At 39.3% G+C, this 26,676-nt stretch overlaps 1 protein-coding gene across 2 annotated transcripts; it reads right to left on the bottom strand.

Moving 5' to 3' along the window:
* Positions 1-2,540: 2,540 nt before the first annotated feature.
* Positions 2,541-26,676, bottom strand: LOC134614605 (alcohol dehydrogenase 1-like). Of its 2 annotated transcripts, none has more exons than XM_063458581.1 (9): positions 26,574-26,676; positions 19,825-19,926; positions 14,881-15,022; positions 14,514-14,601; positions 14,008-14,227; positions 12,992-13,252; positions 12,220-12,355; positions 4,280-4,418; positions 2,541-2,646 (listed from the first exon to the last, which is right to left on the bottom strand). In XM_063458581.1, the coding sequence occupies exons 1-9, from the start codon at positions 26,625-26,627 to the stop codon at positions 2,622-2,624; spliced, it is 1,167 nt and encodes a 388-aa protein (XP_063314651.1). In that variant the 5' UTR covers positions 26,628-26,676; the 3' UTR covers positions 2,541-2,621. The 2 variants fall into 2 exon arrangements, with proteins under 2 accessions (XP_063314651.1, XP_063314652.1); XM_063458582.1 differs by lacking the exon at positions 26,574-26,676 and adding an exon at positions 22,316-22,347.

Below are 26,676 nucleotides of genomic sequence, written 5' to 3'. Positions count from 1 at the left end.
TTATCGGAGGAATAACAGGAACCAACCGCAGAAGCCACACATAGATATATGGACACAAGTCTTCAGGAAGTAAGAGGCCTTTATTCACGTACCGATCGGGTCTCAGATGAACTCCTGTTCCAAAAATATCTGAGAGGCAAAAAGCATGGTGCAGAGGACTTTTGTTAGCAGCATATCCCCTCCCATACAGTATAATCCAATCTATATTCATCAGAATTATCAGCACACAGGATATTCAGGATCACCTGATATGGGCAGAACACATGGCTTGTTGAAGACAAAGGAATTTACTATCCACTTCCACACATGCTCAGTATACTGATGACTCTTCCAACTGTTTGTAATCAGATACTAATTAGCATATGCCATGTGGAGATTTCGGCCTACTAAATTCTGGAATCCCATCACAAAACCTCTCAACTGCTCACTGAGAACATTTGTTCCCTTTTGAGAAAGATGCAAACCATCTTTTTTGTACAGTTTCTTTCCATTCTAAACAGAGCTACCATGAGAAATTAAGCCAAATCCTTGCTCCTGACACCATTCCATCAAGCCACAAGTTAAAGTCCCTAATACACATCCACCTGTTGTTCTGAGTGTTATGCACAGGCAGAACTTCAGAGAATGACAGTGTGGAAGCAACCTGCCATATATCGTTGGCAAAAACACAAAAAACTTCCTTTACCTCTAAGACCTCATTGCAAGCCAAGCATTTTTTCCCTAGATGGACAAGTACATCCAATTCCCCTTCCTGCTTTGCTTGCTTAACAATATTACAAATACGTCTCCTGTCTCTGTGAGCCGTAGCTCCAGGAAGATATCTCACAAGGTCACTATTGTCCAGCTCCACACCACTTATGGTAGAATCCCCCAAGAACAACTGCTTTCTACCAGGCCTCACCTTATCCTTTGTGTCATTGGCTGCAGTCTTGCACAACTTTGACAAGGAGGATGGTGTTTCCACAAACTCGGTGCCTAAACCTGTCTCCATAACACCACTACACTCGGTGTCTGAGCTTGTCTCCATAACACCACTACACTCTGTGTCTGAGCCTGTCTCCATTATACCACTATACTCTGTGTCTGAGAATGACTCCACAACACCACTTCACTCGGTGCCTGAGCCTGTCTCCACAACACCACTACACTCGGTGCCTGAGCCTGTCTCCATAACAGCACCCCTACACTTGGTGCCTGAGCCTGTCTTGGCGCCTGTGCCTGTCTCCATAACACCACTACACTTGATGCCTGAGCCTGTCTCCATAACACCATTACACTCTGAAAGTGCTGAAAAGGAATTATGTAGAATAACAGACTTTGCAATATGTCTTTTATCTAAGTCTCACAGATCCTACAGTAATCCATGTGCCATTCCTAGGATGTCTCTGCGGCAGTGGCTTTACAACAGTTTCAGCCTGAGTTTGTTTAACGGACAATTTACAAATCTCAGACATCAAAAATACAATCTACAGATTAGACAGCATACAAATCTCCAAAAAGTGGAATGTGAAACAAATGCATAACAACTATGAAACTGAACTAAGTCTGCCATTTTAATGAGGTGAGTAATTAAATCAAAAACTTTCGTCCTCAGGATTTTTTCAAGATAGAAGACACATTTGGAGCCTCTACTACCTCACACTCACTCCATTTGGGGTATCTTCATCTAGAACTCACTCCTTCACTACTCCTTGCGATCCGGGACCTTGGTGTATTTAGGAGCTGACTCAGAACATTAATGTGCCTTTGTGGCCACTATCAGTGGGGGATCATTTGTGAATGCACTCATTACCTTATCTTTTATCATTGTACCAAACTGTTTTACACTATGTTTTGATATATGCTTATGTTTTTTAGTGATAAAAAGCTGGAATTACTATTTCCTAACTGGAGTACTACCAGTATATTTCGGGAGACTTATAACCAGTGTATGTATACTATTTGATTGGTTATTTTCACATATGTTATTGTAGCACACCACACCATCTTTTTTGCTTTCTGTGTCAAAAATTATCATGCAGCCTGTTATGGAAGCAAAAGTGCAAACAATTCCCCACACAAATACAAAAAACGAAATTCCGTATAGTGAAAACCCCAAACGGCGTAATAACTACCTCTAGAAACCATGTGACTGTTTTATGCATAAAATTCCATCGTGTGTAAGGTGAAATTTAAGGTATCTACCAAATACTTATATTTAAAATTATTCTATAACTTCTATAGTGAATATAAATGTTCCATAAAGTGTTTATGGTCAAATAGTTCCAGTATTTATAGTTTTCTTCTGGAAATTAGGTAATCAATTTTGAATGTTTTTGCAGGTTTTTCATTATATAGTGCAGTGCTATTAATTTGCGTCAGTAACTATCACAAGATATCACTGAGACTTTGGAACATGGATTTCAGCCAACGCCCAGCACATATCTGCTTCACTAGCTAATTCCTTAGTATTTATTTAGGGTTTATATTTTCAATTGTATTATCGTTTCATTTATTCATTTTAAGAAAATGACACAATAATGAGCCAAAGTAGAATTCAGTAGATTTACCAACACTTCTTTATTATAAAAGATTTTTTCCAAAGTCTAAATTTGAAGAAATTATCGGGCTGTTGATGTTTGTTAAAATAACAAGACAGTTCGAATGCTGAAAAGATAAAACAAAACATTAGTGAAACAATGCAGAAATGGAAGTGACAAAGTTTCAGTAGTACAAACTATTATGGACTAAGGACGGTTTATGTAATCAATTTTTAGGTCATATTTTATATGCAAATAGTGATATATTCCATATTATAAAGGCTTCCCTTGGATTCTCCCAGGATCACTTTTAAACCATCTATACAAATCTAACCATATGTACTTAGGTACATAGTTTAAACTAACAGGTATGCTATTCCAGTTTGTCTGTATCTATTATATATTTATTTAAACACGTTCAAAACCAGTAATATCAACCCGGGTGCTTCCCAGCAATTAAATAGACAAAGTAGGAAACAGGAGCACTCATATATATATATATATATATATATATATATATATATATATATATATACACACACGCTTTGTTTTTCCATTTTACACATGTCAGTTTACATATCAAAGAAGTTATCCGCTATACACGTCATCCATCTATTTCTTTATGGGTATCAACAGTTCCAATCTTTGAATCTGCAGAGCTGCATTTAGCTACTTATAGAACGTCTGTCCTAATCCACCTTATACTAGATATTGATTTAAGTCCTTCTTCCTTAAACAGGCTGTACACTGTTTGTTTATGTATGTCTCCTTAAACACCCCTGTACATCTCTATTTGCATTTACTTCATATGGATGTGTGCTAAATGAAATATAATTCTATAGCCCAACGTATTATTATTATTTTTGGCTGTTGTGCTTGCCTGTCCCCATTATCCCCTACTAGTGCATGTCTTTTCACCTGCATCTTGTATATCCCCCTCATTTATTAATCAATTCCACATTTTCCCTATATTTCTCTCGTTCTCCCATTTGTGTCTATCTTATACACCTCTTCCTCACTTTAGTCCCTCTTAAATCCTTCTTCACATATTACTCCCTTCTTTATATCTTATCATAAATGCACGTGTGCACTCTGCCCCGTGATCTCTCCATATTACCCTGTTCTGTCCCTCTCTTCATGTTGTCTTGTTACCTTCTCACGATGATGTGCCTCCATATCCTCCCATTGTTCCCCTTTCTCTTTATTCCCTGTTCTGACTCTCTCCCCAAATACATTTTTACTCTCCACCATCCTGTTCTGGTGGCACTGTCGAGTGACATGTGAGTATAAGTCATGTTTGTTGTCCGATGTTGTGTAGAATGGGACAAGGATAAAACATGTTATATCCATGCTCTCTCTGTGCGCACGCACAGCTACGTGGCACCAAAGTGACATATAGAGGTCTCATTCCCAGATTTCTTTCTTCAATGATACTCATCTATGCTACATTACAATATGGCTGAAATTAACAACTGCCAACCTGTGCTTGTCTGTCCCTGACTGTGCTCCTTGCTTTTGCCTGTGCTTAGAGCAGGAACAATGAATGCATATGAATACAGGTACTCATGTCAGGTAACAAGATTTAAGTACATAGCTGGCATATTAGTGGGAACACTTACCCTGGTGTCCCCACTGATGTGCCACTGGAACTGCACTTGTCACTGGCAATGTATTTCTCTAAGAACCAGATTTAATTTTGTTGCAAACAGAATTATAGATAAACAAGTTAAACACAACGCACAGCTAAAATAGACAAATACCTTTTGCCAGAAGTCAAAAGATCAAATCCTTCATTAATTTTCTCAAAAGGTAGTCTGTGTGTCACTAGCTTGTCCAGATCAAATTTTTTTTCCATGTAATCAGTAACCAATTTAGGGACATCGTCTTTAGCCCACCAACCTAAATAACATTCATTTGTTAAAAACAGATATAATTAATGTGCATAAACCACATATACCCTCTTTTGGGTTGTGACAAGATGACTAAGGTTTTTATAATTTCCTTCAGGTGTCAGACGAGCAGAGATTGTTTTCTAATAGGTATACTCCCAAATCTTAAAGGAACAACCCAAGCACCATAACCACTGTAATGTAGTGGTTATGGTGCTAGGAGTGCCCTGATGTCCTCCCGGAGTAAATAATCAAAGTGTGCAGGGTTTAGCTCATTTTCAGACAGCATTCAGTTGACATCCTCAGCCAATCAGCCTGCTCTTCATAGTAGTGCATAGCTCAGTGTAGTTACCATAAGCTCCTTGAAGAAGCTTCTGGCTCCATGGGACGAGGAGACCAGTTCTTGGTAGTCTTCAAGTATGTTGTTAAACTAATCTCAAAACTTGTAGGCGGTGCCAGGGCACTCCTGGCCCCATAACCACAACAGGGGGTTATATTCCTTGTAGTTGACATGATTGGTTTTATAGGGAAAGTAGATATAGGTCTATCTGCATAACGAAAAAGAAAAAACTGAGTGAACTCAAAAGGTGCTTTGTATTGTATGACTTAAAGGAACACTATAGTCACCTAAATTACTTTAGCTAAATAAAGCAGTTTTAGTGTATAGATCATTCCCCTGCAATTTCACTGCTCAATTCACTGTCATTAAGGAGTTAAATCACTTTGTTTCTGTTTATGCAGCCCTAGCCACACCTCCCCTGGCTATGAATGACAGAGCCTGCATGGAAAAAAAACTGGTTTCACTTTCAAACAGATGTAATTTACCTTAAATAATTGTATCTCAATCTCTAAATTGAACTTTAATCACATACAGGAGGCTCTTGCAGGGTCTAGCAATCTATTAACACAGCAGGGGATAAGAAAATCTTAATTAAACAGAACTTGCAATAAAGAAAGCCTAAATAGGGCTCTCTTTACAGGAAGTGTTTATGGAAGGCTGTGCAAGTCACATGCAGGCAGGTGTGACTAGGGTTCATAAACAAAGGGATTTAACTCCTAAATGGCAGAGGATTGAGCAGTGAGACTGCAGGGGCATGTTCTATACACCAAAACTGCTTCATTAAGCTTAGGTTGTTCAGGTGACTATAGTGTCCCTTTAACAAGTGAATATAGCAGCTGTAGCACTTGGTGGGCACTCCTGATAACACACAAAACCAAAATAAAAAGTGACCATGACCAAAATACAAATTTCAATGTTTAGTTAAGTCCCCACCTAACAAAACATTTAAGTGCATAAAGTACAGCGTTTAGTATAAAATAACATGCAGATAAAAAAGGGGCTTACCCATATATCTTAGAGTAGATGATTTAACCCCTCAAGGACCGGGAACGTCCTAGCTACGTCCGACAAAAAAAGGATTCTTAAGGCAAATATGAGCGCTGGAAGTGATCATGATTGCTACCATTTGCTCTTACGGTATTGCAGCAATACCTCGATGTAGAGGCATTCTGCAATACCTCTCCTGGGCCGCCAAGTGATCGCTCCCGGGTTGCCCCACGTGTGCGCCCAGCAGTGTAGCAGAACATTTGAAGCCATCGGCAGGCTTTCAATGCTCTGCCTGTGTGCTGAGTGCCTCGAGGGGTCGAGGCACCCAGTGAAGACTTAACCAGAGATATAAAATCCCACTTGTCTGATACCCTGCACACTAATGGATCTTGTGATCTTCTGTTGTTTTCTACATAGTCTTGCTGCCTTTTTGTTACCATTCCCCCAGATTGTCCTGATGTAATGCTATTGGCCTTTTAATGAAATAAATAGTATTTTTAGAATTATTTTTGAATATAATGAAACATCACAATAATGTCTTAAATGCAAAAAAGTAAAAACTCCCAAACATATTTGTTATGTATTTAGCTTTTAACTTATGTGAAATGTTGTACTATACAAAAATATTTTATTTATTAAACCTTCTTGAAACCTTGTATCATCTCTGATAAAGGTTGAAGGGTTAAGATTATATGTTTTAACCATGTAATTACAAAGCATTTATTTATCAAGAGCGTCATTACATGTTTTGATTTTCTGAATGTATTACTGACATCATGTTGCAGCAACATTAATCAATACTAAGAGTCCTCCTTGCAATGTAATGTACAAGGGAATGTACAGGTGGAGAACAGTCATTAATAATGTATAGGGGTGTATATATAAAAAATACCCCTTTCTGTCTCATTAGAGATTTTTGCCAGAGGCTCAAGGAAGCAAGGTGAATGGTTAGAGTTAGGACCCACCTAGGGGGGTCTGCCTTGATGTTGGCAGGTGGGCTCATCCTCTCATGGCCATTGGAGGTAACTAAAAGACCTCCATTTGTTTAAAAATACATAGGGATAAAGGAGAGAGCGCATGTAACTTGTTTTTCTTTGGAGAACAGTCATTGCTTTATGGATTTGTAACACTTTGACTTCATTAATGCTTATTAACCCCTTACAAACCGTGGACATACTAGGTATGTCTGTTAAAAAACAGTCCTTAAGGACTGCAAATATGAGCGCTGGAAGTGATCGTGATCGCTTCCAGCTGCTCAAAGGGTATTGCAGCGATGCATCCTGCAATACCTCTCCTGACTGCCAGGCTGCCCATGTGGTACCCGGCAGTGTAGCAGAGCATCGGATGCCATAGGGTAGGCTTTGATGCTCTGCCTGTGTGCTGAGTGCATCAAGGGGTCGAGGCACTCAGTGAAGACTTAAATAAAATCAAGAAAATAAATAAATGTCTTTTTTTTTTTAAATGAATACAATAAATGTATTAATCTCCCAAACCCCTCCCCCCCCCCCCCCCCCCCCAGCCATATGGCTTCCAATATGGCGCTGCCTTTCTAAAGGTAGTGCATCATGGGGTTTCAGGGGGTGTCCCTAGCCCCTCATCATAGAGACAGGCTAGGGTCATCCAATCAGAGCTTACCCCTATAATAATATTTATTATTACTACGATCCTAATTTATCTGGTCAGGTCAATATTAGTAAATATTGTTGCTGATCAGTGTGGATCTCCCTGCCTCTCTCCACTTGTGTTTTACTGCGAGAGAGATATCTGTGCTTAGGTAGTTTTAGGTAGGGGTTTGTAAAATTGTGAGACCCAAAGGCTCTTTTCAGAGCCATTAACCCCTATCTTGCCAGTGATCACTATAAATCACTGGGTCTTGCACAGCAGCACTTTTTTGCTGTCTGTGCATTTTTTAGGGGTTCATTTTTTTGATTTTTTTTGTTAGACCCAAAGCTCTTTTCAGAGCTATTAACCCCTATCCTGCCAATGATCACTGTATAGATCACTGGCATTTTTTAGGGGTTAATTTTTTTGATTTTTTTTTGTGAGACCCAAAGCTCTTTTCAGAGCTATTAACCCCTATCCTGCCAATGATCACTGTATAGATCACTGGCTCTTGCACAGCAGCATTTATTTTGCTGTCTGTGCATTTTTTTAGCGGCTAATTTTCTTAAATAAATTTGTGACAGATCACTAATTAAAGTGATTGTGGTCATGTCTGTTCGTCAACCCATTGTAAAGCGCTGCGGAATTTGATGGCGCTATATAAATATAATAATAATAATAATAATAGTAATAATGTCACAGAAGTTGTATAGTGCTGAGGAGGCGTATGCCATCCTTGCATTAGAGTCTGACGTGTCTATGTCTGACTCCGACCCTGATTTTGACCCATCCAGGTGCTCAGATACATCACTAGATACAATGTCTGCTGCTAGTGATGTATCTGTGGCTGCTAGGCCCCCTGCCAGAAGGAGACGTGCTGCTCCAGCTGGCAGTGCTGTTAAGGAGTGGGTAGTACCTCATCGCCAGAGGCTAGATATCCCACCCTTCACCACAAATCCTGGCAATAATGTGGATGTCGCAGGATTTAGCCTCCTAGATTCTATGGAGGTGTTTCTGGGTGATGATGCATTGGGGAAAATTGTCGACAAAACTAATTTATATGCCCATCAGTTTTGTGGTTCAAAGCCGGACTCTTGTGTAGCAAAGCAGCAATTGGCCCCCATCGATGTGCCAGAATGTAAAAAAAATCTGGGCATTGTCTATGCGGATGGGTATCATAAAGAAGCCCTCCATCCGCTCCTACTGGAGCAGTAGCCCCATCTGCTCTACCTCTGTTTACTCCCAATGTATGTTGAGGAAGAGGTATGAAATGATTTTACATTTCGTGCACTTCAGTGACAATAGCCTCTGTCCCCCTATGGAACATCCCCAGTTTGACAGGCTGTATAAAATCCACCCCCTGATTACCCACTTTGCTGCCAGGTTTGCAGTGGATTACACACCTGGATGGAATATATGCGTGGATGAAGCCCTGATGAAGTATAAGGGAAGGCTGGGATTCAAGCAGTATATTCCTTCAAAGTGTTCCAGGTATGGCGTAAAGGTGTATAAGCTCTGTGATGGCAAGACTGAGTATACTCAGGCCTTCTGGGTGTACAAGGGAAAGGATAGCCACCTTGATCCGCCGTGTTGCCCAGAACATATGGGAACCAGTGGCAAGATTGTCTGGGATCTGATTTTCCCCCTGATGAACAAAGGGTAGCACTTGTATACAGACAATTTTTATACAAGTGTCCTTTTGATCAAGCTACTGTATTGTTTTGATACAGTAGTTTAAGGTACAATCAGAAAGAACTGCGCAGGTTTAAGTACAGAGACAAGAAGGATACCTTCTTACCACCATCCACACTGAGAGGAGTGTGGAGGTCTCTGTACGTGGCAGAGCTGACAGCACAAGGAAGCCAGTGTGCATCAAGGCCTATAACTGGCATATGGGTGGGGTTGATCTGGCAGATCAGCTGCTGCAGCCCTACCTAATTATATGCAAGACAAAGGCCTGGTAAAAAAGGTTCCAATTTACTTAATACAGATTCACAATGCTTTTTTGTTGTTCAAAAAATAAAACCCCGGAATGAAAATTACTTTTTTACAGCTCCAGATCATTTCGTGGATTTTGTACCAAGATGCACCTTCTCCTCGGGAGAGAGCAAAGTTGGGGCTACACACTTTATTTTTAAATTCCCCCCAACTGCAGCAAAGCAGAATCCTCAAAAAAAAAGATGCAGAGTGTTTCAAGAGGGGGCAGAGAAAGGACACTGTCTTTTCCTGTCCTGATTGCCCTGGACAGCCTGGACTCTGCATTGGGGACTGCTTCAAGCGATATCACACATTGGTCTGTTTTACATTTTTTCTTTCATTTGCTGTTCAATTTTTTTTTTGTTACATTTACTGTTCCTCAGTTTGTTTGCTTTTTTACTTTTACTGCGTCAGACTATTTTTATGATCAAGTTCAACCTATACAACCTGGAGTGTTTTCTTGCAATAACAAACAACAGACTCCCTTAAATCACACACAAATGTGTGTGTAAAAAAAATACATTGAAAAGTTACCACACACATTTTCTCCAATTTTTGGGGGCTAAAACGGTTGCATCAAAGGCTTCAAAACACTCCATATACAATACCTTGGAGTGTTAACTTTTCAAATATATGCACATTCAAGGCAAGAAAATGAATTGGGATATGTAAAAAGGCCCCCAAAAAGAAGATAGGCAAAGAAGATATGTCAAATTTGAAAAACACATGTCAGAAGTTTGGCATTGCACCCCCCAAACAACCCAAAAAACTCCATGCCTAAAGTACAATGTGTGTGAAAAATAACACAAACAAATGACTGTGGCGAAAGTAACCTCGCCACTGTTTTTTGGAGGGGCCTGTTTGCCAGCCTCCTGCCCTGCAACTATGGCCCTGGGATGTATTGCCCTTTAACCCCTTAAGGACCAAACTTCTGGAATAAAAGGGAATCATGACATGTCATATGTCCTTAAGGGGTTAAGGAACTGAGTTGGGGCTTATGGACTGATATTATACTGTTACTGACCCTTTAACAACTGTATTTGGGCATAATGGATTTTTATAATGCTGTTTCTGGCCCTTTAATTCCCAGAGAAAGGATTTGTACTTTTAAACTGGCACTTTGGATGCAGTCGAAGTGCCGAAGTCGTCGAAGTGGCCGCCATTCGAATACCGAACACGTGGCGGTGGCCATTTTAAGACTAAGTACCTTTCGAATATTCGAACACTTGTTTTTCTCTGTATAAAATAGACCGACCGCACAGCCCAAATCCATGGAACTGTTTTGGGCATGAAAATGTGCTTGCGGTCGGTCAAAAGTGACTTATACTTATCTCCCGAACGGCTGAACGGATTTGAATGATTTTTGGGTATGTTTGTATTTGAAATGTGCTGATTAATAATATGTTTTACTAATATTGGATGTACAGATTTAGAGTTATGAAAGTTGGGTAAAAAGTATGTTTTAAACTGTACGGATAATTGGGTTACCTCTCAGGCTAAGGGGAGGAGATGTGTGGGTTGTAATCATTCTTTGATTGGCTAATGTATAATTGTCTGTGGGCGTCTCCCTTGCATGGGAGAATTGCATAAAAGCAGAGTGTGTGTCATTAAACACACCCTCAATTTACCCTTCTTCACCCTCAATTTAGAGTCCTGTCTCTTATTGGGGGAATTGCTATATCACTACAAGGGATTGCTATGCTCTGCATGCTCCCTTGGATAATCACTTCTAAGCTCTTTTAAGAGCTTGTTCCTGTCTTGCTCTCGGAAGGAGTCTACGGTGGTTATGGTGTCGGCTGGAGTGCTTGGAGCCCTCAGGAAGTGCTAGGAGCATCCAATAACGGAGGTACCCAGTCGGAGTGCCAGGTGGTCCGTTACAATGACTACCCAAGAGTTTGACAAAGACTGGTGGTAGAATTAGTGCATGGAAAGTGTTAAAATACCACAATTTTAAATACCCTAAGGTGTCTATTCTTAAAAAATATATGGTTTGATGGGGGTAAATTACATTGGTCGGCTTCAAAAATGTCCCAAATAGGATATGGGTGCATGATGACCAAATGTGAAAATTGCAAGTTGGAAAACTGGAATGCGCACCCTCCAAATAAGGTCTTTTAGCCCCCAGATAACCCGACACACCTGTATATGGATTGTATTACTGTATTCAGGAGATGTTGCTGAACACATATTGGGGTGTTCTTTGGCAGTAAACCTTAAGCCCTTAAGGACACATGACATGTGTGACATGTCATGATTCCCTTTTATTCCAGAAGCTTGGTCCTTAAGGGGTTAAAGTTCTCAGTTCATGTATTCTTAAATTGCTATGTGTGTCAAAAAAATCACCAATTATTATTTAATTTTTTTTTAATTTGGCATAGATTGGTGGTAAAATAGTTGCAGGAAAATAGTCAAAATACCCCAAGTTATTTACTTTAGGTTGTGTTCTTTTAAAAAAAATATACATGTGAAGGGTTATTCAGGGATTCCTGACAGATATCAGTGTTACAATGTAACTTTCGTTAATTTAGAAAATGGTTTGGAAATAGCAAAGTGCTACTTGTACTTATTACCCTATAACTTGCAAAACAAAAAAGCTAAGAACATGTTAACATTGCATATTTCTAAATGCAGGACAAATTGTAGAAACCATTTAACATGGGTGTTTTTTGACGGTTGTAGATGCGTAACAGATTTTGGGGGTCAAAGTTAGAAAAAGTGTGTTTTTTACATTTTTTCATCATATTTTATAATTTGTTTTATAGTAAATTGTATGATATCATGAGAATAATGATATATTTAGAAAGACTATTTAATTGTGAGAAAAACTGTATATAATATATGTGGGTACAGTAAATGAGTAAGAGAAAAAAATAAACATGTAATAATGATTAATAATTTACTATACCTCCAAAAAATGTGCTAGTCAGTTTACGTCCTGTCAAAAATATCATTGGATCCAAGGTAATAGTTTCATCTGATCCAGCTACCCCTACAATTACAGTAGTTCCAAATGCAAAATGGCTGGACTTTATTGCTGATACCTGTGGAGCAGAATGTAAAACATGATAACCAAAAACAAATATCTATGTCTGATGCACAATAGAGTCTAGGGATATAATTCCTTTCAAGAACAATATTTCAATAGCAAACTTGGGTAAGAATTAATATGTTGATATATATTTAATATGGGTAATGATTGCCATACAGGTTATTAAGATAGAAAACAGCTTTGGTACTAAATTGGTTGGTTAAGATTTTGTGAGAAATTAAACAGCCTAAAATAAATTATTCACATTGAGTCTACGGTGGCCGAGATTCCCATCAGGAAATCGGACCAAGAATTTGACATTCATCCCCTGAGCTTTTTGGCGGTATACATTTGCCTACAGTTTTTGTTGACTGCTTCTGATAGCTAAAAGCTATCATGCCTTTTTGGAAAGGGCTTTCCCAAATATCACAATAATTATTTTTTTTTAAATAATAAATAAAAAAAAAACAGTAAAAATTTATTTCAGCAGAAACCAGTTTGACCACTAAGATACAAATAATAAAATAAAAAAATATTATAACACAGCATAATTAGTTTTAAAAAAAATGTGTCATCAGGCTACAGTTGTCAAAGCAATCCTTAAACAATTTGACATTATTCTTTTTACAGTTTGGTTTAAACCACATACCATAGTGTTTGTGTTACCAACACATTCAAATACATAGTCCAAACCACCACCAGTTTGCTCCTGAAGTACTTGTTCAATGGGTGTATCATAATCTTTGGGGTTGATGCATTCAGTTGCTCCTAATTCTTTAGCCAGGTCAAACTTGTCCTTGTTAATATCCACTCCAATGATACGGGACGCACCAGATGCTTTACAGCCCATGACAGTAGCAAGTCCAACACCACCCAAACCAAACACAGCACATGTAGACCCTGGATGTACCTGCATGATGATAAAATGTAGTGACTTCTAGTCCACACATACTGTTTAGCCATGTCAAAGGGACATTATTGGCAGTATAACCATTTTTCCTCATTGCATTGGTTATAGTGCCTGGATGCCCCTGGCAGTGTTAAACCATTTTTGAGCAGTTTAATACTAAATAAAGATCCCTGGCTACCCACAGTCCAGACCCTCTTGGAGATAGGACTAAGCATATATTACACAATTCCTTCTAGCCATCCTGATCAATGGGCTCTGCAATAGGCTAAAAGCAGACTGGAGACATGCACAGCTAATCACAGCCCAAACAGCACAGAGGGGATGGGATGTTGGGGACTCTCATAAGGCTGAATGAAAGGACAGCACTAGAGGACTACGGACATTTTACCACTACAATGAGGTGAAGCAGTTACAGTATGCTTTTAAAGATAGAATGATCTATCTGTTCTTACACAAATATCGCTCTTTTTTCCCTAGCCGGCTCTTTGTTTCATTAATATAAGGTCACAGCTGTGACATCATATCCTTGCACTAGCAATCAATGCTAATGAGGAGCTATGAGAGCAGCATGGGAAACAAGCACTATTAGAATTTGGATTCTAACTGTACCACAACCAGAATATATTTTTTCCATTCACCCCTCCACAATGAAACTGAATAGATATAAAAATAAATCAGGCTAGTTAATAGCATTAGGAATCCCAAAATCAGGTACACAGTACACTTTGGCAAACAGATATATGTGTTGAGAATACCTTGGCTGTCTTTAAAGCAGCCCCATAACCAGTAGAGAAACCACATCCAATAAGACAGACATTATCCAGTGGTGCGTTGTCATCAATTCTAGCGGCTGCAATTTCTTCAACCACAATATATTCGCTAAATGTGCTGGTGTGAGCAAAATTATATACTTGTTTTCCTTTGCAGGTATATCTGCTGGTGCCATCAGCCATCATTCCTCTGCGATTATCTGTACTATTAGATGTGAAATACATGGGAAATTTGAACATATCCTATTCTAAGATTAAGAATAAATGGTATCACTTAACGAAAACAAAATGTAATTATTAAAAGCATCACATCATTAACATAGTATATCATAGCAGTATATGACTTTGTACACTAGTCAAAAATGACTTCCAGTAACTATTTCATGATCAACTAGACTTCAAATGTAACAAGTATTTGCTTGGACTGGTGAGAACAATACAGTCCTGATAAAGTTTGTACCTGACACACATGGAAAGGTTGTATTACTTACCTGGCTGCTGAGCAAATATTGGTCCTTGGGTCCTTACAGCAAATGCACTGACCACATTGAGGTGAGCAGAGAGGAATGACCTTGTCACCTTAATATGGAAAAGTATATCATTTACTTAGCTAAAACATTTCGCTATAAAGGAAAATGTGCAAACAACAGATTATTTTTTTTGTTTATAAAAGAGTTCTCTGCACATATATATTATCCAATTTACACCAAAACTCAACGGCTTTATAGCTGACAGGCCTGTACATAGGTTTAGCCTCATTTCAACATTTAACGTATGTCGCTGTTGTGCAAGTCAACAAAATCAAGGTATATGAAATGCGTAGATTCTCTTTTCATAGTGTAATTAGATATGTTTTACCTGGTTTAAATTCTTTCACTCCATCTCCAATGCTCTCTACAATACCAACTCCTTCATGGCCAAGAATGACAGGATATTTGACATCTTTGAAGTTTCCGACCTTTCCATGGTCATCAGTGCGACATATGCCTGTTTCCACCATCTAAAATCATTAATATACACTGTGTTATGCTTCATATAATGTTCGTTGTTAACTATGAGTTGTGTCTTCTCATACTGAGTTTAGGAAATTATATGGTAGTTATAAATATTCCACTCATTAAAATGTTGGTAGTTTAGTGTTTCTTTGAGATTATGGAAGCATGTTATGGTCAGTTCAAGGGGTTAAAAATGCATTACCCAGAATATCAAATGGCTTACATGGGTACAATGGAAACATTTCAGTGGGGTTTTGCTGTTATCATATTATTACCCAACTGTCTTGTTGTCAATTTAAGCACAGTCTATTAACTATCTAATGTTACCTCTTCTTTATAGTTTATTTTATTTTAATTGACATGGTTTGCTGGGCAAATACGTTAACTCTTGGAGTGCTGTATGCATGGCACATACACGTACATGACACGACTGTAGACAATGCAGACAGTACATTGTGTCTTCAGCATTTCTCTGTTAGATGTTAAAGTTCACATTTGACCACACAACACAGTGAAGTCACCACAACACAGAGGTGGTTTGGAGATGTGTTTTGATTACCTCCACCTCATTCTTCACCCCAGTGAACGCTGCATTAACATTTACTTTGGTGAAGAAATAAGGAACTCTCACCTCCCTAAAAGTGATTGTTCCTCTTTCACTTTTAAAGTCATGAGATAACTTTCCGCTTTTCATTAAACTCTATTTCCTTTCTGGTTGATGCACTTTTGCCTAGTCCAAGCAGTGTTTGTGGGCAGCAGAAGCACGCATGTGCATGAATACATACTGCATAATATTTTACTGCTGATGGCAGTAATCAGTGCCCCTTAACTAACAAATACAGCAATTACCTCAGTGCAAAGCAAGTGTACATAAAAATAAATAAATAACCTGCTAGTGCAAGGCATACATCACTGCCATGTACTATTTTTCATTTCCAGGTAACTGGACAACAACAAAACAGCACCTTTACTAAAAACTAAAATGTACTAAACAATCCTTGAAAAACTGTTCTAACTTTGCTGTGTTTCATGTGCTGCATATCAGCATATAAGTGACTAGGTGAGTGAAAACACAGAACTACACAATACAAAGTTTGGGTAGAGGAGATTGGGGTGTTTGCTGTAAGCTATACCATTCGCATTTGTTCTGGTGAGTAGAGTCATTACCTGCAGGTTTTTTGCTGTAAACACTGTCTTTTCAGAGAAAATGCAGTGTTTACATTACAGCCTAGTGATAACTTCACTGGCCACTCCTCAGATGTCTGTTAGAGATCCTTCCTGGGTCATGGCTGCCTAAAATGCATCCAAACATTTAGTGTCTCCACCCTCTGCATGCAGACACTGAACTTTCCTCATAGAGATTCATTGATTCAATTCATCTCTATGAGGAGATGCTGATTGGCCAGGGCTGTGTTTGAATCATACTGGCTCTGCCCCTGATCTGCCTCTTTGTCAGTCTCAGCCATCCCTTTGGGGAATCATTGTGATTGGATCAGGCTACCACTTATGCTGATGTCAGGTCTAAAGGAAACAGGGACAAAGCATGCAGCTCCAGACTTGAATACAAGTAACATTTTACTATATATAGGGAGGCAAGAGGAGGCAAGGGGGGCCAGATGGTGGTTTTAACCCTGTAGGGTCAGGAATACATGTTTGTGTTCCTGACCCTGTAGTGCTCCTTTAAAACACCATGATTCTGTGAGCAAGTGGGATGGTCTGTTTCATGAATTAGCCCTCTCAATGAGTTTGCATTGATCTCTTTGTATGTCCAGAGTAAAAGAATGAATGATTATTATTCAAACTCTGGATTGATTGATTGATTGTTTGTTTATTTATTTTTTTTATTGCGCAATACTTAGTTTACATGTTTTTGATACATGAATGATTTATGCACTGTTTAGAGTGCACTGTGTCTAGAACAGTAATTTCTAATTGATTATTATAAAAAAAAATAGGTGTGTATATCTTTAAACTAGCAGATTAACCCTTCCATATAAATACAGGAAAGTGTTTGCGTTGCGCTCATCTTGATAAAGCCAAACTAATTGTGTGAAACACGTTGAAGTGAGTGGAGGTGTGGTGTATGCTCTAGCCTACTGAAGTGAGCGGCGGTGTGGTGTATGCTCTAGCCTACTGGAGTGAGCGGCGGTGTGGTGCATGCTCTAGCCTAAGGGACTTAACCCCTTAAGGACCAAACTTCTGGAATAAAATGGAATAATGACGTGTCAGACATGTCATGTGTCCTTAAGGGGTTAATGGGACAACCTTTCGCCCAAATCATAGTTCCAATCCTCGGACACAGAGACTTGGGGACAATGCTGTGCAGTGGAAGGTGGTAACAGGCACTGAGCACTTGTCATTTAAGCTGCTATTTTCTACTGAAATGGAAATATTACAAAGGTCTAGTAAAGAGAACTTTGCACAGTATTTTACTATTATTTGTGCTTTATTAAAATTGTGCTTATAAGCATTGGATTTATTTTATTGCTGACATTATTTTATGTTATCTTTTATGATGGATTGTAAATACATAGTGCTAAAGATATAACAAGGTTAATATGTCACCAAATATATAAATGAGTGGGGTCACTACTAGTAGAAGAAGTATTCTTTCATAGTAGCAGTTTTTGCAATTTCACATTCACAATCCTTTTTAGCACACAGTTCATGCAGAATATTGCTGATTACATGGTTAATATTTAACACTTAATATTTAAAGACTTGTCTTTACCCGTGTGTCTCACTTCCTTAATTCCAACTCTCTCCTTGACCCTCTTCAGTCTGGCTTCCGCCCTCTCCACTCTACTGAGACCACTCTTATCAAAGTGACTAATGACCTAATATCTGCTAAATCCAAAGGTCACTACTCCATATTAATTCTCCTTGACCTCTCTGCTGCCTTTGACACAGTTGATCATGCTCTCCTCCTTCAAACTCTTCAATCACTCGGTCTCTGTGACTCTGTCCTCTCTTGGTTTTCCTCCTATCTCTCCCAACGCTCATTTAGTGTCTCCTTTTCCAAGGATACCTCCTCCCCTCGCCCTGTCTCGGTTGGAGTTCCCCAAGGCTCTGTCCTTGGTCCCCTTCTATTTTCTCTTTATACTGCCTCTCTTGGAAAACTTATTGCCTCTTTTGGATTCAACTACCACCTGTACGCTGATGACACTCAGATATACCTCTCCTCACCGGACCTCTCCCCGGCCGTCCTGCAACGTGTCACTGCTTGCCTCTCTTCCATCTCTGACTGGATGTCGTCACGCTTTCTCAAACTTAACCTCTCTAAAACTGAACTCCTTGTCTTTCCTCCTCCTAATACTGATCCTCCTCTCTCACTCTCCCTTCAAGTCAGTGATATCCACATAAGTCCATCCCTACAAGCGCGCTGTCTTGGCATCATACTTGACTCTGGTCTCACCTTTGAGTCTCACATCCAGTTTGTTGCCAAGTCCTGTAGGTTCCAACTCAAAAACATAGCCCGCATCCGCCCCTTTCTTACGCAAGATGCTACCAAGGAGTTTGTCCATGCTCTAGTAATTTCCCGCATGGATTACTGTAACTCTCTCCTGATTGGTCTCCCCAAAAGCCGTACTGCCCCGCTACAGTCTGCAATGAATGCTGCAGCTAGACTGATTTTCCTATCCAGTCGGTCCTCTCACACCTCGCCCCTCTGCCAGTCCTTACATTGGCTCCCTGTATCCTATCGGAGTCAATTCAAAGTGCTAACTCATACATTTAAAGCACTGAACAATTCCAGCCCCTCTTATATCTCTTCACTGATCCAGAGGTATGCCCCTCCTCGTACCCTCCGCTCTGCCCGCGACCACCTCCTGACCGCTGCTCGCACCCGTACGGCCAACTCGCGCTTGCAGGACCTCTCACGGGCGGCTCCTCTCCTTTGGAATAACTTGCCTACTGCCATCAGACTCTCCCCTAGTCTTCAATCATTTAAGAAGTGCCTTAAAACCCATCTCTTCAGGAAAGCGTATGGCCTCCCAGAGTAATCTCTCCCTTACATACCTGTCTCTTGCTCTCTCCTATGGGATAGTGCTTTGCTCTCTTCTCCAGCTCTGCTTCACTCCTACCTGATATTTCCTATCCTAATGTTTCTAATACCCCACCTCCTATAGACTGTAAGCTCATTTGAGCAGGGTTCTCTTCAACCTATTGTTCCTGTAAGTTTTCTTGTAATTGTCTTATTTATTGTTACATCCCCCCTCTCAAAATATTGTAAAGCGCTACGGAATCTGTTGGCGCTATATAAATGGCAATAATAATAATAACACAAAGTAGATTACGCACTGGCATATGAATTGAATTTAAAAAAAAAAGAAAAAAATGTTTTTTAGGGCAAAATAGCTTATTGAATAAAATCACTTTGAATTCATATCAATGCAATCAGTGAATAATTGTGTTAATGATGCACACAGGGTGCACATTGATCTTGTAATTCAGTGTTCTTTACTTAACATTAAACCTATTGCATCTATTTTACCTTACAAAAAACATTGCACCAAGTACTGCTGAAAGAAAGAAATATTGACACAATTTAAAATTTTTACACAGTAAAATTAAAACGTATTAGATGAAGACCACAATATTGCCTCTATTGTTGACTGCAATATGCAGAATTTGTACACAACAGCCACTGTTTACTAAGCTTGTTAGGCAAGTTTTGTGGAGTGGTTTCACATTCAAGAGCTTTAGGGATTTCTGCTTCTAACAATGGATATAGTTATTCATCAATTCACAAAAACAAAAATAAAAGTTCAGCTTTGTATTATATCAAAAAAGCACCTCAAGCTCTTACCTTGATTCGAATTTCATAGGCTTTTGGGGGAGCAACTTCCACCTCCTCGATCACAAGCAGCTCATTTACTGCCCAGCTAACAGCTGCCCTGCATTTGATAACCTACAAGTAAATCATATATATTTATTGTTTAGATATTTATCACACAACAGAAATAATTTACAAAACATGCATGTAAACAAAAATATTTATGTGTGTATCTATTATCTATCATTCACCTATCATTGTCCTAGTTTGTTTAGGTGTGCCCACTTGCTGCTTCTGGAATCTTCGCTCCAATATATGTAGGTGCCAGGTAAGTACCTTGTTAGTAATGACAGGTAATGAGACACTAGTAAGATTTTGCATTCTGGGGGCAACCCGGGAGTAAGTCCAGAAACTCTAATGGGCTGGGAGGCAAGATAGGCCCCTGACTTCCTTCATGCCTACATGCCCATCTAAAAAAATGTAGAAAAGGCATTGGGTGAGTTCCCACCATCTGCAGTAACTATGGTGGGTATATTGCCAATGGAATATCGCAGCAAAAAGCTGTTACCAAAGAGTAGATTGTTAGCAAGAGCTCCACTATATGGTGTCCATTCAGCTCGGATGTTAAGCTCAGCCCTTAAAACATATTTTAAGAGTTTAGATAGGAGTATGATATCAGAATTAAGATAATTGTAAACATAGTTATTTTTGCAATACACAAATATATCAAATATAGTTTTTGTGTGTGTGTTACTGTGTGTTAGTTTGTTTGTGTCTGTTAGTGAGTGTCAGTGTGTGTTAGTTTGTGTGTCAGTGAGTGTGTGTGTGTGTCAGTGAGTGTATTACTGTGTGTGTCTGTTACTGAGTGTGTTAGTTTGTCTGTGTCTGCTAGTGAGTCTGTTTGGTATCTGTTAATGAGTGTGTCTCTGTCAGTAAATGTGTGTCTGTTAGCTAGTGTGTATGCGTCTGTTCGCAAGTGTGTGTGTGTGTTTAAAACCCCTTCAGCACTTACCTTTCTCCAGCGCCAGACTCCCTTGGCGCTGGGGACCCTCTGCCCGATCTGCCTCTCAGCTCCGACTGCGCATTCAAACCGCTCTTAGGAAAGCATTACTCAATGCTTTCCTATGGACGTCCAGCATCTTCTCACTGTGATTTTCACAGTGAGAATCGCGGAAGCACCTCTAGCCGCTGTCCATGAGACAGCCACTAGAGGCTGGATTAATCCTCAGTGAAACATAGCAGTTCCAGCTGCAGGGTTAAAACTAGAAGGACCTGGCACCCAGATCACTTCATTGAGCTGATGTGATCTGGTTGTCTGTAGTGGTCCTTTAAGTGTATGTGTATCTGCATGCACTGGCGTACATACCGCGGTCGCAGGGGTCACAGCCCTGTGACCAGGTGCCCGCCGCCATGTGTTGTGGGCCCGTGCAGAGTAAGCGCTGGGGGGGGGCCACGGATCAATTTCCGCACTGGGGCCCCATGGGTCATGTGTACGCCACTGTATTTATTTATCTATCTATTCAATCTAATTGATGAATATTTATTGGCGAAATATTCACAAAATAATATATGCATACAATATTGGTGAGTAGCATGTCACAAGAGAAGAGGGGTGGGTGTGCAGCTATGAACAATTCACATCACTGTTGACCTCAGGTTGTGAAATAGGTACACGCAACATTTCGTTGTGCAGACATACAGAACAATCTACCAAAATAATTTGCTTTTGTATAGTAGACATGGCCTCAAAAAACATTGCCCTAAATGGACTTTGCATTGATGTTTAATAATAAAATGAAACTCTGACCTATTAATTGTGTTTAATATTACAGTTTCATTACAAAGGTTTCAAAGTTCTGCATTATATTAACAGAACTCTGTAGCCTCCCGCCAATGATTACTCATCTCTCTGTGCCTTTAACAAATCTCCCTGTTTGAGCGTTGAGGTTTCAAGGACAGTCTGTATGTAACAGCGCCTGGGTGATATATTTCACATCCTCCTTATTGCTCCAGTTATATTTGCTGGGATATTCATGCAGTTGTGTATTATTTTTCTTCTTTTTTCTACACATTTCTTCTTATTTATTTCTAACTCCTTTAGAATGCTATTAGATCTTCATGCAAAGGCTGACCAAAGATCCTTGACAAGTGGATTGTTTAATCAGCAATGTTAATGTCAGAGATTACTGTTAATGGAATACCTACGTTTAATCTCTTATTGGGCAACCTTTCTGAATATTATCTAAAAACTACATCTCTCTGCTGCCCTTCACACCTGACCTGCCACTCATTTTTTTAAAAACCTCACTCTAACAATAAACAGGTAAAGAATAACTATATTCCTTCCACAACCACACCTGTCACACACAGTTACGAACAGACTATTTCAATATATTTACTTTATTTTCTAGACCCCCTTCGTCATCTATTTCTGTAAGTCTATCAGTTTTTGTTACTACCGCTAACACATCCTGTTTTGAAATTGAAATGAGCTATGTTCATATAATAAAAATAATCAAGGTACCACAATGCAGGGTGAAGTAGATGCCATTTTTATTGTTCATTGGCCTTGTATAGCTGAACTAATAAATAATATACAAAGTAAAGGTACCAATACATTAAGTTATATTGATTTTAAAAATGCTATTTAATATTAATTAAAAAAATAAATAAATAAAACCATTACAAATTCAATGTTTATATAAAAGAATAAAGTTAAAAGTAAAGTAGGAATGAAACATTTCTTTATCTTTATTCTTTATCTGTGTCCATTAATTTAGTTGGGAACCCACCATAGGATCTGAACTAGATGCAATATGCAATATTGATGTTTTTAAGTTAAGTTATTTGTAGGATCTGCAGGTACTCTGAAATTCAGAAGTATCATTTTTTTTCTTTTTACCAAGGTTGATATTTCTTTCTTTTTTTCTAGTTGACCATTGATTAAAATCCATAGAGTCTCAGTAGCTCTAATTTGAAATTAATATGGTTGCTCGGCATGTAGGGCCCTCGGTACATTTGTTATTAATACAAATACATCACAGACACCTTGCACACTTATTTGACAGTAAGAAGTACATGTAGAGAGCTATGCACTTTATCTGATTTAAAGGTGTATGGCAAGATGCATCTTGGACTATTCTCTACCTGGTATTGTTGGTGATTTGTTTTTAAAGATATTTGTAATGGTAGATTATTATTATTTTTTTATATGCTTTGTAATTCCTTGGAATTTTTCTTAGTATTTCTTTTTTGAGCATGGCCATATAGGGTAAGATTCAAGAAGGTTATAACCACTTTCATTGGTCAGAAGAAATTTTCAAGTAGAGCAAGGTTTACTTATTAGCCCTTTTAAATGTTAGTCGGTGTCAAGACCAGAAGCCCTAAGGGATACCAGAATACAAAATACACGATTAAACAAAGCCAGGTCATGTACCACAAATACTAAGTATTGACCTCACAAAAACCATGACAGTACAATGAAGAGAGGTTATAGGCCCCTGTGGCCTCTGATTGACCTGTGTCATGTGTGATGCCAAAATGACCGCAACTGCACATTGTGTGGGCAAAGAGTACTGACAAGACGCAGGCAACAACTTGAATAAAGGGAGAGAGATAGAGAATTTCGGGTCATTGCTGACAACAGAACAAGGACCGACGTCCTCAAATCCGGGATGGGAATCACCAGATTGGGAGAGAGCTCCCAGGATTGTCAGAGGATGTCTGGCTCGTGGAACATGTAAGACAGTTGTCAACGAAAGGGTGCCTATATAATACATTGAATTAGTCTCAATTATCAATATAGGGTTACTTCATTAGTCTCATTTCCAGTGCAGTCACTGCTTGTTAGTGGCCAGGCACTACTTGTTAAAACAAACTACTGTTTGAAGCTGCACAATTTCAACCAGCTGCTGCTACCTGATGCCACTTCATTCCTCTCTACAGGAGTCACTAATTGATACTAAGTGACTGGTTTCCAACCCGGTCCCTACTGTTTAATGGATGCGTCTAAACCTTAAAACTTAACACCAACCTCTTTCATGCGTAAAGAAATTAGCAAAAGCTAAATCACCCCATATCCAACAGGTAAAATTGTAGCTATATGGTATTATATTGAATTCCTAAAGTAAAGTACAGGTGTCATTTAAATGAACAGTTAATATAACAGAAATTAGCCTCAAAAGATAATTATATATGTATTTGGCATAGCACAAAATCGCAGTATAAAGCACTTGATACATTGTTGATATCTTCTGATAAGGCCAATCACATAGTGAACTGCGCATACTCATGGTGAGCCTTTTATACGGGTAAGATGTTGTAACGGACGCCTTCAGTTGACAGATGCTCCTAGCGCTTCCTGAGGACTCCACGCACTGCAAAAGACACCACAACCACCCCAGACTCCACAACCGCCGTAGCTTAACTGGAGCCGCGCCGTCTTCCTTCCACCCTGAATGAACCTCCAGCATTCAGGACCGTGTGGGAAAGACCTCTCCTCCAAGGAGAGCGTAACAGGAACAAGAACTAAGTGATTAAAGCTCCAGGGAATATGCAGCGCATAGCAATCCCCAGTGTGATATAGCAGCTCCCTCCAATAACGAGACAAGGCTACGTATTGAGGGTCAAGAAGAACTCTGGTTTAATGACAGGGACTCTGCTTTTATGCAGTGCTCCCCTGCAAGGTAGGTGCCCACAGGCAATTAGGCATTAACCAATCATATATCGGTTACATCCCACATATTCCCTCCCCTCTGCCTGGGAGATAATTGAGTTTCCTACTGTATCTACTCAATTATCTCCAAGCTAAAACTTATAAATTTTTATACATTTCTATAACTTCTCAAATATACATGTCACAAACATAAAACATACATTTTCATAATCAATCCATTCAGGGGAACAACATATTAACAAATGGCACGAATCAGACCAGGGATTCAAAAATTAGCAAAAGTATTTTTAAAAACCCACTGCCAGCATGGCTTTCCGGCCCAAACCAGTTTCAGAGTCTTCTATCCTGGAGATAATTGAGAAGTCATCCAATTATCTCCAAGGACAGAGGCAAAACTCCATTAGCCACATGGCAGACAAAGGACAATAAAAGACATAAAAATACATACTGTTCAATCGCTATGGAGCCAAAGTCTTTCATACAGTCTTTCAGTATACGGCTGGGCTCCATGGCATTGCTATCTGGGGTAGCATGGCTTTAACAGTCCGCAGAAAGGCACAAATAAACCTTTCGGCAGGGAAAATAACAGGTTTGAACTGCAGGGCCATAGTCGCAGGGCAGGAGGCTAGCAATAAGTCCTCTCCAATGCCCAGTGGCAAATGGCAGTTTGTCACAGATGTGGTTATTACCTTTAACAGCATGTGCTCTACACTTTACCAGTAAGAGGCTAGTCTGTTAGCTGGTAAAAAAATAAGAACGAGCTTGGAAACTACTTGCAAATTAGTAGCCACTAGAAGCTATGGATTGCTGTTAACATCGACCGCTTATGGCAGTTATTTACAGACGAGATCCTTGATGTAATTATTTTAGATAAGCATTTCAAATGGTCACAATCTGTTAGAAAAAAAAATGTTTTCAAATGATTTATCTACAAAAGTCACTATTTAAGTATATGTGATTATTTGTAGATAAGTCTTTGAAACGATTTCCTAACAGACTGTGATTATTTGAATTATAAGAATGAAGAGAGGAGCCGCAATCAATTCCAGTCAACAGCAGGATCACTGGAGCAGGACCAGCAATCTCACAACACTCAGACAAACAGGAAAAAAGTCTCCAGGCACTCAAGGCAGTCAAACCATAGGCAGATTTATTAGGTCAAAAAAGTGACACAGCAGCTTGACAAAGACCTTGTAGCAGGTCAAACTTTTTGACCTAATAAATCTGCCTATGGTTTGAACACCGTGAGTGCATGGAGACTTCTTTCCTGTTTGTGATTATTTGAATTACTTATCAAAAATAAATCAATTGAGGCCTTTGTTTTTATTTTCCATATTTATTGCAATCTGTATTTTAAGAACCCAATGGATTTAAGTCAGAGCCGGATTAAGGTTGCCCAGGCCCCTAGTCACTGTGCCCGATTGGAGCCCCCTCCAAAGCCCTGGGCTCTGTTTCTGTGAGTGATGAGTGTGGTGGCAGTGTATGGAGGAGGGTGAGAGCTTTATGGGGAGGCTGAACGGGACTGTTTGTGTTGGCTGAGAGTTGCATGTGTGGTGGCTGAATTGTGTAGGGAAGTGTGAGAGTTGTGTATGTATGTATGTTCTCCCACCTCTCTTTCTGTTAAGTGGAGTGTGAATCTCTTGTAGACAAGAGATCACTTTAAGAGTGCCCTCGTGGTAGTATGTGTCTGATATTGATACAGACTACAATGCTCCCTCTGTGAAGTGAAGCAGGGCAGGAAGATCTTTTATCTCCCTGCCATCTGGAGGAGGGCCTGTTTAGAGCCAGAGCTCAAAGCCCAGACAGGTCTGATCCAGTCCCTAAACAGCCGCATTGGTTGCCAAAAGAGTAATCTAGCTCTGATTAAAGTATATATTTTTCTTTTTTCTCTGCCATCTATTTTGTATTGTTTGCGATGTGTAATTAAGGGTTAATCATTGAGCTGCATGACATGCATAATGTATAATAGTTTCTCACACACCATTACTCCTTGTGCCTTAGAATCCAGACACAAATGCAAACTGATAATCTCTTTTTGTTAACAAAAGCACAAATTAATACCTAGAATGGGACATGTATTTAGAGAAAAAAAGATCTGTTCACTTACTTTGCCTGCTGTCTCCATTTTGCTGATTAGAAAAATAAGGATGTGATTGCACATGCATATATACGGACACAGACCGTATGGAGTTAATCATTTGCTATGGTAA

The sequence above is a fragment of the Pelobates fuscus genome, chromosome 6, assembly GCF_036172605.1.
Source record: "Pelobates fuscus isolate aPelFus1 chromosome 6, aPelFus1.pri, whole genome shotgun sequence".
NCBI lineage: Eukaryota > Metazoa > Chordata > Amphibia > Anura > Pelobatidae > Pelobates > Pelobates fuscus.
Note: the sequence above shows the minus strand (reverse complement) of the source record. Positions and strands in the feature narration are given on the sequence as shown.

What these genes read in the sequence shown, in the direction of transcription:
- LOC134614605 (XM_063458581.1), bottom strand. Translation starts at nt 26,627, where the DNA reads ATGTGCAATCACATCCTTATTTTTCTAATCAGCAAAATGGAGACAGCA. An exon ending in CTGCTTTAAAGACAGCCAAG is followed by an intron (nt 13,253 to 14,007) that starts GTATTCTCAACA and finishes ATCATCATGCAG; the next exon opens with GTACATCCAGGGTCTACATG. An exon ending in GACTAGCACATTTTTTGGAG is followed by an intron (nt 4,419 to 12,219) that starts GTATAGTAAATT and finishes AATGTTATTTAG; the next exon opens with GTTGGTGGGCTAAAGACGAT.